The sequence below is a fragment of the Hipposideros armiger genome, unplaced genomic scaffold (genome assembly GCF_001890085.2).
Source record: "Hipposideros armiger isolate ML-2016 unplaced genomic scaffold, ASM189008v1 scaffold_172, whole genome shotgun sequence".
NCBI lineage: Eukaryota > Metazoa > Chordata > Mammalia > Chiroptera > Hipposideridae > Hipposideros > Hipposideros armiger.
In genome coordinates, this window is record NW_017731522.1 from 1,740,384 (window position 1) to 1,755,688 (window position 15,305).

Consider the following 15,305-nt stretch of genomic DNA (forward strand, 5'->3'; position numbering starts at 1 on the left):
TAAGCCTGAGACGATGTTTCACAAGCATGGAGCACCTCCTGCACACAGGGCCCAATGCCAGCAAAACCCTGAGATCTGCAAGCTATACCAGCTATCTTACAGATAGTGTCATCCTGCCACCACCCTCTGCTCTCAGCCTCCCGAGCCTCAGTGTTGAGAAAGGATACATACAGGTGAGCAAATGAATTCTAATACTAGCAAAATCAAATAAAAATATGCAGGGCTGGAGTGGAAACCGGAAAGTCATCGTGGAGAGGGAGGGGCTCTGCTGCGGAAGCTGCCAATAAGATCTGGTCAAGAAAACTGCTGGGCTCACGGCTGGTTTATCTGCAAGGGCTTCTGGGTGACTGCTGGAGAAGGGTAACTCTTGAGCAAAAGGTCTCAACAGCTCCAACAACAGCATCTCCCATGGTTTCCTTCCTTTCTTTTTCATGAAGTCCCTCTGTACCCGCTTTCATTTCCGGTATGGCATCTATAATAACAGGTTGCCTGTTGTCTCGCACTTGATCATGACAACTAAGTCCTTACTTTTATGTTGATTTCAGGGGTCTGGAGGTATTTTCTTTTTTAAAGCCATAGAAGTGAGCTGAAGCATGTTTCCAAGTTCACTGGCACAAAGATGAGCTGTCTCATAATTCACACAACTTCCTTTAACTCCAGTTTACTCACCCAAATTACAGCTTAACCTTTAGGACCAAGAAATCTAATTCTATGTACCTCCAGGCATTTAAAAAAGCCAACTGCCTCCCCAAATTAGGCATGAGGCAAACTTCCAGGTTTTAATTCTTACAAACCCCAAACAGCAAGCAAGGCATTTGTCATAACCATTAGGACTACATGAAGTGAGGCCGTTTTTCACCAGCAAGGACAGGAACAGTTTTCCTGCCACCAAATGTAAGATGATACCACAACCTCACTGCCCGGCCGGGGTCCCCCAAATGCAGCACTTACAGAAAGAGAGAGACGATGTGAGATGAAGCAGCACCCAGGGACGGTATGGCTGTCAACTCATTGTTACCGAGGTACCTGTAACAACAACACAAAGAAATCAATCATTGAAATCATTTAAATTAGTAATTTGAAATCATATACATACAAGGGAAATCTGAAAAACAGTACTGACTTGGTCACGGTAATGCTGAATAAAAAATGGAGAATTTAAAAGCGAGTTCTTAAAGGGAGAGAAGTCACATGAGGTCACAAAAATGATCACACTTATGGTTTAGAAATATCACTCAAGGGGTGTCTCTGGTCTTCCAGAAGCTTCCAACCTAAGTCAGGAATCAAGACTAACAGACAAGGTACAGCGACAGCAGGTCAAGACGCACAATGCAGAACAAAGGTGCCCGAGACCATCAAGGCTGAACCAGTCTGGAAGAGGATTAGAGAAGGAAAAACCATCTCCTTATGGATGTTTTCACACATCTGTGACATGGCAGTGTGTGAACTGCAGCTCTGCCCACACGCCGGGCCCAGGGCTAAAGGCACACGCGTGTGGAATTTCCAGGGGCTTGGACATGTGGGGCAATTATTCCGATGCCTCATCGGTGTAATAACAAGGGAGATGGACTTGGAGACTCTCAACTATTTGAGATTCCAGCTTCTCGGAACTCTAACGAAGCCTCCAGACATATTTTCCAGGAGTACACACATACACACACTTTTGCATGTAGATATTTTGAAAATTCTCCACAGATCAGAGATGCTCTCCAAGCTCCTTTCCTACTGGAACGTTCTACATTTGTATTCCCAGAGTTCACATCTCTTCATGGAAGGGGAAGCCCACACACCAAACCCGGGCTCACACGGGCTGCCCCGAGGCTGTGCAATCTGGCCTCCTTACATGGACATGTATTTCCAAATCCGGGCAGAGAATCCAGAATCAGACTTGGGAAGGGAGCCCAAAAAGCCTTAAGAAAGCCAAAGCACAGCGCTCAGGCTTTCTGCTCGGCGATGGGCCGGAAAGTGGTATCTGAGATGCAGAATCAAGGGGAAAAAGATGAGTTATCTTAGTCCCTTTTTTTTTTTTTAAGGGCGTATGTTTTACATAGACCATCTTGTTACTATTTGAAGACAAGGCCACTGAAATGACAGCTGTATTCAGACAAGTATACAGCTAGCATTTGCTTGAATAGAATAATCTTGTTGTCTGCCATCTTCTACAGAAACGAATAGGAAAAAAAAAAAGGAAAAGCCCTGAATTATCCCATTTGCTTTCTTCAGTGCCAAAGCCAGTTAGAGATGAAGTGCAGCAATTCCTGGGCCATGGGACACAGGACGTCTGTTTCAATCGCTTCATAACTGAAGCATCTGGCAGATCCGTATCATGCGGCAAATCTTGTCTCCACTTAAAAAGCTCTTGCTGGTGTGTTGAAGTAGACAATTAATTACTTTAGCAGTCACTTATCTGACTCCCCCTAAATCAGATTGTTTCTGCTTCACCTTTTCTCTCCTCCTGGTATGGGGATACTGAAAACTCTCCATCAGCCTGAATCTCTACTAATAAATTTTCATAGTACCGTCAATGTACTTATTACTAAATGATACCATCAGATCTTAACAGAGCAAGAAAAACACAGGTCGGGGATCTGTTGCCAATAAGGCAAGCATGCAGAAGAACTCTTCATTTCCTAGAGATTTATTCTAAAACACAGGTGATGGTGGTAATAGTGGTAACACAGAGGGTTGACAATGTGCCAAGCATGGCACAGAGCTCTTCAGTGTATTAACTTATCTTTCAACCCCCTAGGGGATAGATCCCATGGATCCCATGAACATTTCCATGGTACCAATGAGGACACTAAAACAGAGATGTTAAATAATTTGAAGAAGGTCACCAGCAGTCAGTGGCAGTGGCCCTCGGAGTCTAGCCCCAAAGTCTAGATTCTTAACCATTACCCTCTATTTCATTATAAGTGCAGCAACAACATCACATGCATTATGTAGTTTCATCATCACAATCCTGAGTTAGGTACCTGGTACTACTACTACTGTTCCCTGCCTTATAGGCAAGTTCTCTAACTTAAGTTTCAGTTCAAGTCACTACCCCAGGGTCATATATAAGAGCTGAACCCAAGTACAAGTGCAAGTGAGAGGAGACCAACAAGCAAAAAGGCGGGCAAGTGTAAAGCTCCTAATCCCCTAGGTGACAGGGCAGCTGTGTTTTAGCCTACTTAGGATCTGACTTGACTTTAGACGTGAAACAAAACGGGATGGGTTTCTCTGCAGCAGAAGGAACTTTTGCTGAATGGGCTTGGTCTCAGGTGAGCCCTACTGCTCACATGACAAACTGCCCCACCCAATCTCACAGAAATAAATAAACAGGGAAAATAACTTCATAAGAAGACTTCAAATCTTGAAAAACCACTGGGAGCAGAATGTAGAGGGGCAGCAGACCAGTGCTAAAAATAAATGGGGCATTTTATGTCGAGGTCAGCAGCCCCAAATCCACAGGCGGAGGCAGAAATGCAGGCTCCCATCTCAACAGGGCAGCGTGATTTTCGAGGACAGCTGGAGCCCGAAGCAGAAAAGCGCATGGCCAGCTTACTTCTCGATTATTTCTACAGAAAAAGAACCAATAGCGACTAAGTCTGTTAACGCCCCCAGTACAACTTTCTTTTTGTTCACTCTGTCCCGTTTAAACAAGAATACTATTCTCAGAAGGCAATGGAGGCTGCATTGGCTCTGAGGCATGACCAAGTTGCCAGACTGAAATAGAGACCGGTCCAAAATAGCACAGCCGGAGCCAGAGGGACTCGGCCCTGGGAAGTGCAGCAGTCTCCACCGCTGAGGAGACTGGAAGAACTTAGGACTGTGTTTAATGAAATCTTCAGAATATCTGAGGTTGTACAGTCTTCCTCCCTTCATACTCCCCTAAAATCTGCTTCCATGCAAGGCCCCCCAAATCCTCTCCAATGTCTTTATCTGACTCTTTTCCTGATGATTCCAGCCCGAGAAGTGCCCAGATGCTCCAGTCCATGAACTGGGACCCCTGGCGCACCCCGGGAGCTAGAAGACGAATGAGCAGGACAAGTGGGGCTGCGGGACCGCCTGACCCCGTGCACACCTGGAGGCGGGCCTCTCCCAGCCAGGCTTCAGGGCCCTCGGCTGTCTCTCCGAAACTGCCTTTACTTGGCTTGGTCAAGGAAGTCCTTACATTCTCCAAGATACAAAACGTTAAAAAGGGCCATTCAGAGTACTTTCTTATTACCCAATCAAATCAGGCTTCAACAAACAATGAAAAACAAACCAAGGAGTAATCTGGGGTTATAGAGCTTTTGGGGGTATGTTGTTTGTTGTTTGCCTTATTTAATTTTTATTTATGTAATAGTTGATATATGCATACACTTTCAAGCCGTTTCAAGAGAATACCAGGCATATACAGTGAAAAATAAAACTTCCTTGCACTTCAGTCCTCTGGTCTGCTTCCAAGAGAAAGCTCTTGCTGCCAGCTGCTAGAGATGTACACGTTTTTCTTTTACACAGATGCTTGTATATTCTGCAGACTGTTCAGTACCAGCTTCTCCCTCAGTGATATATCTTAGCGCCCTCCATAACTCTTTTAACCAGCTGCAGGGTACTCCTCTGCTGTCATGAGTTGTATGAATGACCCATGATTTATTTAGCCATTCCACTATCTGTAGACACTTCGATTGTTTCCAAACACAGAGAGAGCTGCAATTAATAACAGTCAGAGATGAGCAAGGGCTTGGAACGTCAGTAAGTGTTACTTCTTAAAAGGGAGAAAGTTGTCAGTGGCAGGTAGGAGCACAGATTTTGGAGTTGGGGCCACTTAACCAATCAGTTATTATGGGTGCTTTTAGTTACTTGACAATAGGGCTTACTACATAACAACTGGCGAGGCTTTATGATATGTGGTTTGTGTACCAGATGGCCACGTACAGATGTTGTAGTACAGGGATAGCTGTGTCGCAAGCAACAGTGAGGAGAGCTAACGTTTGCTCTGGGCCAAGCTCGGAGCTGAGAGCTGTAGGTGCAATGCCTTACCAAATGACATACAAGCCTTTAAGGAAGGTATGAAATGATCACCCTGACCTAACAGAAGAAACTGAGGCACAGTTACAGAGCAGCAGGAATTATTACAGCTTGGGTCTTTAAATCAGACACACCTGGGTACACTCAACCCCACTCCTACCGCTACCCACTGAATGGCCTTCGCCATGTCACCTAACCTGACTGTGCCTTAGTTTCCTCTTCCAAAAAAAATGTGACTAACAAAAGTACCAACTTCATAGGTTTTTGGCAGGATCTGGCTGAAACAATTAAACCGAATAGCTTAGGATACAGCCTGATATAGAGTAAATGCTTAACAGGTGGTGGTAATTCACAGCCTAAAAGCAGTGGCTCAAAATGACACCCCCTTATTCTTCCACCCCTCCCTAAGCACACCACACACACACTGGGGAGCACAGGCCTGAGAAGCAAGAGGGTGAGCCATAAATACCCTCAGGCAGGGCCCACTCAGGCTTCCTCGCTGCCTGCAGGAACATTTTAGGTCAATGGCCCTGGAAAGCACACACGACAGCACCCACATTAAGCCTTCTCAGGCCAGGCGGCAGTAACATGATCCCAGCGCAGTTTTTAAAGAGAATGGTATAAATAGCCCCTTTTATTAATAGAAGAGCCTTGCCGTCCAGGACCCCTGGCTGGGGGCCCTCCCTGGTGGGCTTTCCTCAGAGCTGCGGGCAGTGAAGGCCGTGTGGCTTGGCAACAGCTGCACGAGTGTCATGTCCTCCAGGGGTCTCCAGCGGGCTCACTTTCTCTCTGCAACCAGCCCACGGTGTTCTGTGGTTCCAGCCTCCAAAATAAAACCACTGCTGAAAACCACCGGCCGCTGCTCTGCCAGGCTGTGGTTCCCCTCTCGCTGAGATGTCCAGACTCACAGGGCTCTGCAGGGTTTAGGAGAACTGACAGCTCCTGGGAAACCCTTGAGCCCAGTGATGTTAGAAGCAATTGCGTCTCAACTATGAGGTTTTTTTTCTTCAGTATCCTTCCCCACCTCCCAGCCCTCACTCCTGACAGCCTCTTTCTGCCTCCACAATGTATCAGAATTCCCTCAGGCAAGGCCCAAATCTCTAATCAGGGAGAAGTTGTACTGTTCTGCTCAAGGAATTTGCCTCACCCATCAACAGTGTGACACCAGGACTGGAGTCAGGCTCAGTGGGGAAAGGGTCAACTTATCAGCCCTCAGGGATTTGTTTCTTAATGCACCCCGCTTGGGTGGCTAAGTGACTGGAAAGTAGCAGAAGAGAAATAACACCCAGTGAGTCCTTAGCATGTGCAAGGCCCTGGACGTCATCTCCAATTAATAATAATATAACAACAATGTGTTATTATGTCCACGTTGCAGAAGAAGGGAAGGAAGCACTGAGGCACTATGTAACTTGTCCTGGGACACAGTTCCGGTAAGGGACCCAACTAGAACTCCAACCCAGGTCTGTCTGCTTCCACAGTGTGTGTTTTTCCCACTACACTACACAATGCAATCTTGCCTTTACAACTCCCATACTCAGGAAAGTAGTACTGCCACAGAGAGCATGGGACCAGACTGGGGGTGCAGGCCCAGTTCTACCACTTACTACTTGTGCAACTCCCGCCAATTCTCGGTGCCATGGTTCCTTCAATGTCTGAAAAAAGTACAAGTGACAATAAGGCGAACAGCGCTTAGCGCATGGCCAGCCACGGTCAACCTGCACGAGTGTGTTAGCAGGAGGAAGGAAAGAAGTCACACACAGGATAGAGTCAGGGGCCTCGTCCTGCTTGTAGACACAGCAGGAGTTCAGGGAAGGAGGAAAGCCAGGGTGTGAAGGGGGACGGATAGCTGGACTTGGACGGTAGTATGGATTTCCATGAGAGGTCTAGAGGCATACCAGGAAATACTCAGTACCTAAAAAGAGAAGACTTGTGTAGAAAGAGTGATACAAGTTGATAAACACTGGATTTTCTGTGTTTAAAACCTCTTCAGATGAATGTTGTGGGCTAAGATAAGGGACGTGGGGGACTGAGGGCGGTACAGTTTCAGGGTTAAATGCCTAAGATTTGGAATCAAATGGATTTAAGTTCAACTCTCAGGTTTGCCAACCATGTAACACTAAACAGGTTTATTTCACTTCTCTGAGCTCATGTTTCCTCTTCTGAAAATGGTTGTAAAGAAAATAATTTATGTCCCAGTGCTGGTATGAGGATCAATGAGGCAGCATTCATTCACCAAAGGCTTAGCACGGTGTTGCTGGGACTGCTGGGGCTGTTGTTATATGGGAACTTTATTTGTAAGATATAACCACACAGGCATGTAAAGTACAGCATAAAGAATATGGTCACTCGTATTATAATAACGACATGCGGTGTCAGGTAGACGTTAGACTTACTGGAGGGATCACTTCATAAGTTATATAAATGTCCAACCACTACGCTGTACACCTAAAACTAATATAATATTGAATGTCAACTGTCATTGAAAATAAATAAATACATACATACATACATACATACATACCATACCATACAATACATACATACATACCATACCATACCATACAATACATACATACATACCATACCATACCATACCATACCATACAATACCAAACAAAAAAAAAAGACTCATAACCAGCATCCCCAGTGAAGGCCAAGCAGAAGTCAGATGCTCTCGGCTCTAGATCTGGGTGGGGTGTTATGTTCTAAAAAGGACCAAGTAGAAGGGGACTGAAGGCTGTAGGTGAAGGGAGCCGAACCAAACGGAAGTTGAAAGCTGGCTTGGGGAAGGAACAAATGGAACAAGAGGGCTAGAGAGAACAACAGCGAACATGTGCACAGGAGCATCTAACATGCCCCCAGTTGATGGGGGTTCATGATGGTTGCAGCTGTGGGCCATGGGCGGTGCCAGGGCCCGGCCACACCCCCGCCCTCCCAAGGCCAGGCACATGGCCCTCAGCTTCCTCCTTCCTGAGGCCCTGCATCTGCGATGCTGTCTCCACATCATTCACATCTGCTCAGTCATCACCTTCCTGACCACCCCGGCTCTGCTATCACCCCTCCACAACGACGAAAGACAAACTCCTCACATTACGCTGTTCTATCTCCCCTAACACTTATCACTAGTAAGTCTCACTGGTTTCCTTGTTCATGCATGTCTTTCCCCATCATAATGTAAAACTCTAAGAGAAGAGGTTTGTCTGCAGGGCTGGGATTGGGTGAGGGGCAGCACAACATTTCCAGTGGCCAGGAAAAATAATATTTTAAAGCAATTATTTTTAAAATATCAAAATTAATATAAAACAAAATCCATGATGAACAAAATATCAACGTTTTTACATCAAGACAGGATCAGCGACAATGCCACGGCAAGCCACCCTGGAACCTGAGGCAAAAGGAAAACTCAGGAACACTGATCTGGTCTTTACTTAAACTTTTTATACTTTGCTCATCATGGATTTCTTTGCATTCACTCTTATTTTTTAAATATTGCATTAAAATATCCTTTACTTACAAATGCTGAGTTTTGAGTGCCCCTTAAATCCTGCACCTGAGGTAAATGCCTCATTACCTCACACCAGTCCCATCTGTTTGTCCTGTTTCCCCCTGTACCCCCCCCCCCCGCACCCAGAGCAGCACCGGGCACATAGGAGGTACTCAAATAAATGTTAATGAAAGCTTAAATGAGAGCCCCAATTTTAATTTTGTCCAATTCTAAAAGAAACCACTAGCTTAGAGACTTCACATGAGAAGCTGGGTAGGTATCCTAACCACAGGCATTAAAAGCAGCCTGGATCAGGGAAAGCGCTGGGTTAGAAGCCCAGCCACTCTTTCATGAACTTAGGCGACTGTGATAGGCTGAGATGTGTCCTCTCAAAATTTATATGTTGAAGTCCTAAACCCTCAAAACCTCAGAATGTGACTATATTTGGAGATAGGATCCTTAAAGGGGTAATTAAGGTTAAATGAGGTCATATGGATGGGCCCTCATCCAATATGACTACTGTTCTTTTAAGAAGAGGACATTTGGACAAGCACAAGATATACCAGGGATGGGTGCACACAGAGGAAAAGCCAAGTGAGGCAGTAGCAATAGGGCAGCCATCTGCAAGCCAAGGAGAGAGGCTCAGAAAAGCAGCCCTGCTGACCCCTTGATCTTGGACTTTCGGCCTCCAGAACCATGAGAAGAAATTTCTGTTAAGGCACCCAGTCTGTGGTGTTTTATTATGGCAAACTAACACGATGACCCAATTCAAACTTCCCTGCTCCCACCACTGGCCCGTAGACCCAATGGAAAAACGAGGACCTGGGACAAAGCAGAATCGCCCAGGGCCCCTTCCAGCTTGATGTTCCTTCAACTCTGGAAGTTTAAACCGTTTTTAAACAGACGCGGGAATCACAAATGCCTTTTTGGAGAGTTTAGAGATGGGGATAGGGAATACAAGTATTTTGCCAATTGCATCAGTTGATGAAATTAAACTTCCTTTAGATAAATCATTAACAATGAAATCGATGAATAATAAATAAGGACTTTTAGCAGTTACATATAATAACCAAAATGTGTAAAGCACTTACCTAATAATATCAAATAAAAATATCTAACAATAGAAGCACTGGGTGAATAATTTATGGAATATCCATGTGTAGTAGGTAGTTTTATGAAAAAATTAAAATGGGATATTAAAAAATTTTAATTTACATGATAAAGTATTTAAAAATCTAAACATATGTAGGGAATAGATATAAAATCCATAATAGATATACAGTTTGATCCCAAAATTATATATGTAGAGATACACATTTTTCACTTAGTGTTCACAATGATTATATCTGGATAATAATACTGGAGATTTTAATTAGTCTTTACATATTTCCAGTTTCCAAATTTTCTGCAGCGGGTATGCATGACCTATGTGAAAGTGTCTCAAGTCCCTGAGGAATTAAAATTCCTGACAATCCTAACATCCATTTTAGAAGCAGAATTCTTTACATTAAAAAGAAGAAGAGGAGAAGGAAAAGACTGAGGCCTGATTTAAAGCACACTGCAAGAGGCAGCAAGTCTAGCGTTCCAAAGGTAGTAATGCCTGGCTCTTTCTGGAGATGGGGGAGAAAAGGTATGCCTCGATTGTCCATTCTTCAATTCCTTTGTTTCCTGGGGAACAAAAGCACTGGGCTGGCTCATATGCCCCTGCTAAGCGGGTTGCTCCACCCGCCAGCTGGACTCTCCTATACACCCATCATGTTCCTGTGATTTCCATACGTCCGCACCTACCAGACGGGAACACACCCATTCACAGGCTGCCTCGGAGGAAGAGGCGGGCTCAGTAAGCAGTGCAATCTTACATGTTCCTTGTGACAAGTTTAGACTTCTGATGTGGGAGAGAGAGCGATGCTGCAGTACCAGAGAGTTTTCCCAAGGAGCCCTCCATCCCTCCAACCCCCCCCCACCCAGAGGTTTGGGGAAAAGCACTCACACTTCCTGTAGATTCGGCAAGTCCTCAAAACCAATAGGGTCAATCTCAGAAAATTTGTTGTAACTCAGGTTTCTGGTAAAGAGAAAAGAAAAGAAAAGAAGTAATTGAATCAACATTACATTACACCCAAAATTCAGGAATCTTCTACTCTACCCGCTAAAAAAACCAGTCCTCTCCCTCATGATTGCCCCATCTTGTGCATTATTTTGAGTAACTTATTGATACTGAGATTTACAGATATACCTCCTCCACACTTGTATCCATAAATGAGTCACTGTGAAAATCTCAAACCACCTGAGATTGACTAACTTCAAATGAATTTTAATCAACACCATTTTACCACTTAGCAACTTTTAAAGAAATTCTGAGGTAAGCTAGTCCTCTACCTACATTACAGTGTGCTGGTCCAAATGCTTTGTACCCTATCAAGTCCAAGGCCATTTTAAATGGCACTTTTTTATTAATGTTTTTCTAAAACATCAAACAATAACAAGCAGTAGTAAAGAAAAAGAGAGGGTGAGGTGCTGACCCCACAATGTCTAAAAATTAGTGGTTCTCAATCTGGAAAGACATTTGGCAATCTCTGGAGACAGTTTTTAGTTGTCACAACAGCAAGGAAAGGGGGGTTTGCTTCTGGCATCCGGTGGGTGGAAGCCGAGGATACTGCTAAACATCTTACAATGGGCAGGAACAGCCCTTAACTACAATCATCAAGCCCTAAGTGTCAACAGCAATGTGCGGAGGTTGAGAAACCCTGGTCTAAACAAGAACTTAAGATTAAAATTCACTTACACGTATAGTCAAACGTGAAGGGACTGTTTAGAAAGTGAACACTGAAAGATCCTAATCATAAAGCTATATATGAACATGGTATTCCTACCATCAATGAATAAACATTGGGAGTGATCGATCACACAGGAGAGAAAAGCCACGGTCACAGGAAACTCGCAGCTGGTGTGTTAACCAAAGGCAGTGAAAGCCACATGTGTAAGCAGCCTTCTCAAGATGATGGCGTCTGTCACAATGATTCAGAATTACATCTCTTGCCCATTCAACACCTCCCCCCTCCCAACTGTACTCTTAGAAGCAGACATGCAACAAGCTGAGAAGTGTGTGGTCAGGTGAGCTTCTCAGATCTCACCCTCAACCAGACTAAACAGTTAATTGATCTTTCTGGAACAGAATTCACAGACATGGGATCCAATCGGGCCCTAACTTCTTACTGTGCACTGTACCTTGCTCCCTGCCTCCAAAATACACCCAGTCCTGCGTAAGCCGAAGAGGTTTACATTTTTCATCTCAGCTATTAACTCCATTGACATAACTACCAATTAACAGTACTCCTAGTAATGAGTTTAAAGTCTAGCTCTTGAGGGATACACAGCATCACATAAGTGGCAACTAGCTTTTAAACTTACTCCAGAGACATTCTAATCAATACTAACATAGAGCTGATATAGCCAATTCACTGTCAACTCAAGACATTCATCTAAATAAAAGTCAAACTGCGTTTTCAATTAATGGTACATCTGTGTTCGGGGCATAGCCTGAATTAAATGCAATTTGTCCAGAGATTATGTTACTGTAAAAAACTGATGGTGGTAATTTTTAAAACCACATATTAAAGTCAAGTGTGAGCTTGTCTGCACTTGGGGGTATTTATGATTGGGTACACAGACATCAACAGGTTAGACGCGGAAGAGAACACCCACCAATGGAGAAAATTCTCCCATGTCAGAAAAAGGATGGCACAGACTGAAATTGTCTTCTATTTTGAGCACATTATTATCAAAAGGGGGGACTGAAATATCGTGTCTGCGTCTAGAGCTAACTGAGTTTACAAGGACTGTAACGTTTATATCATCTTAGGTAATGGAAGCTGTTGAAACTCCAGAGAAAGACGCAGAAACTGCACAGGCAGGAGAGCCTGGAAGGCATGGTGGCCTTGCCAGGATGGAATGAGTCTGACACAGCAGTGCCCACCTGCCGGCCCATCTAAAGGGGCATTTGCTCCCATCTCCAGAAACAAGGGCAGTGCAGACCAGTCTTCTCATTTTCAAGAGAAGCTCAAACTCTGAATTCTTACGTACAATCTTTTTAAGACTTAAAAAAAAAAAAAAAGGAATCCTAGATGGGCCACACAAAACGTATCTACAGGGCACATTTGGCTTGAGGACCACCAGTTGTCAGCCTCTCATCTAGGTTACTGAGTCTTGAGGCTATGAGATTCAAAATGAAAGATTTATTTCTGGCTTATTTACACAGCCAAGGGTGGAGCTGGGGCTCACAGGATCTGGGTCTCGGGCAATTAACTGGTGGTCCCATTTTAAACTACGTGGAATGAAATTACCTCCAGGCTACTTGAAAAGGGGTCTTCCATAGTCTAGTCTTAGCAAGAGGCCACACAGTACCAGGACCTTACTGAGATTCCCAGTAAGTAGCAATGAAGATGAAGAGATCTGTAAGTGGACATTTAAACTCTCACTAGGTCAGCCTGGATGTGGTGACATTCTGACCTTCAATGAACTAGAAAAGCCATTTATCAACAAACAAGAGTCTAGCAGACTGGCTGTAACGGGCAATTCTCTTGGAGCACCTATTAGCAAAGAGAGAGAAGACAGAGGCTGAAGCTCAGGTCCCCTGGGATGGCTTCCACTTTGGGACCAGAGCGACCTAGCTTTTAAGTCTGAGGAGTGACTAGTCCCGAAACCTGGGACAAGCTGTTGATCATCAATTGCTTTATCAAGAAATGGGGAAAATATTTACTATATTCTCCCTGACAAATGTAATCTGAAATAAAATCCTCAGAGACGTTTTCTTGTTTGCTCATTTCAGGGAGACAAACTCCCAGTATAATCGTTTTTTTAATTGTGGTAAAATATACATAACGTAAAATTTACCATCTTAATCATTTTTAAGTGTACAATTCAATGGCTTTAAGTACATTCACACTGCTGTGCAACCATCAGCATCATCCATTCCTAGAGCTTTTTCATCTTCTCCAACTGAAATTTGGTACCCCTTAAATACTAACTCCCCATACTCCCCCACCCCTACCCCAGGCATGGCAACCTCCACTCTACTTCCTGTCTCTGAAATGTCAGTACTTCCTGTGAGTGGAACCACACAGTACTTGTGCTTTTGTGTCTGGCTTCTTACACTTAGCATAATAGCCTCAAGGTCCATTCACGTTGTAACATATGTCAGAATTTCCTTCCTTTTCAGAGCTGAATAATATTCCCGTGTGTGTGTGTGTGTGTGTGTGTGTGTGTGTGTGTGTGTACACATTTTGTTTATCCCACTAGTTGATGGGCATTTGGGCTGTTTCCATCTCTTGGTTATTGTGAAAAATGCTGGTATCAATTTTGGTATAATTTTTTCAGCACAATTTTTAAATAAAGGGTTTTTTTTTAACCCTTTGACTGCTTTGCTTACTGACACTCATTTTTCAATGATTAAGGAAATACATTTATTCAGCCCAAGAACTGTGTGGAGAGGGGTGTGAATTCTCATCTCAGTTCCCAGGAACAATCAAAGGGTTAATCAGTGAAAAACTTTTAATGAGGCCTTTCTTTCAGGTGGCAGCTGACATGCACACAAACCTAAAGCATCTCACTTATTTCTACAAACATGATCACCCCTTACCCAGCTGGACATCTGAATGTGTCTTAAGTTGAAGGTTTCAGATTCTCCTGTCAAAACAATTCATCTGTCAACAGGACAGATGCTGTCAAAAGCATTTCTACACCTTTCAGTAGCATAGAGGAGCAGCAAGAAACCTCAGGGAATTTAGTTACTGCCAATTGCAGCTTTCATTAAACATTTTGTCAGCCATTGTCATAACACAAATTTTCCCTGTTCTTGTACAAAGGGTGCACAAATCTTTGAACAATTGAGCCCAGCCAGAGATATTCTTTCAGCTAATCGGCTGTAAGATGACCATCCAGCCCACCGTTTGCAGAACACACAAGGGGCACCTCTGCCGAGAATAGCTCGTTTTACCCAGGTTTTATCTGCGTCTAAAAAGCAAACTATTTAACAGTGCACAGAAACAATCTGTCTGCAAGCATTTTTCCTAACGAGGCCCCTTCTCCAACCCCACAGAATTAGAAGAGCTAAGGCTTTAAATAGCTGAGAAATCCCCACCATTACATAAACCTGTGCTGTCCGATTCAGTAGCCACTAGCCACCTAGCTACTGACGTTTATATTTAAACTATGATTACATAAAATTAAAAATTCAGTTCCTCAGTCGCACTAGCCATACTGGAAGTGTCAGCAGCCACATGTGGCTAGTGAATACCATACTGCACCTTGCAGACAGAGGACATTTCCATCATCACTGAAATGTCTATTAAACTGTGCTGTATCATGGAATAATCAACAAATATTTCTCAATCATCAACAAATATTTAAAGTGAAATGGCATCTGTAGGAAAAGCTTGGATTTTAACAATAAATTTGAATTTCCCAATATTTCAAGAGCTTTGTTTAAAAATGGTGGGGGAATGGACACGAATATTAGCTCACGTCTTTCAGGCACACGACGTTCTTAGCCATCCCGATAGAGGAAAGGGCCTTGGAAAACTCAATTCTCTAGGAAGACACTCATCATAAAAAAAATGCCCTCTGAGTGTAATTCTGTAGGTTTAACCAGTATTTACATAATCTGACCAGCATCTTCCTGGATTATGACCAGAACTCCACATTATAAACTTGGCAGAGGCTATTCAAGGCTAGCAAACAATAATTCATTGACTCCTTGGAAGTTGAGGGATAAGAAGTTCCGTTGGCTTCAGAGTAAGACATAATGAGGAAATAACCCCAACGAGCCGGA

At 43.8% G+C, this 15,305-nt stretch overlaps 1 protein-coding gene across 1 annotated transcript in view; it reads right to left on the reverse strand.

Annotated features, from left to right (window-relative positions):
- Positions 1–15,305, reverse strand: part of LRIG1 (leucine rich repeats and immunoglobulin like domains 1) — a 129,765-nt gene that overhangs the window by 82,039 nt on the left and 32,421 nt on the right. Inside the window, exons 2-3 of the mRNA XM_019652055.1 lie at positions 10,470–10,541; positions 952–1,026 (exon numbers count right to left, since the gene is read on the reverse strand). Coding sequence (XP_019507600.1) covers positions 952–1,026; positions 10,470–10,541 — 147 coding nt within the window. The remainder of the gene's footprint in view (positions 1–951; positions 1,027–10,469; positions 10,542–15,305) is intronic.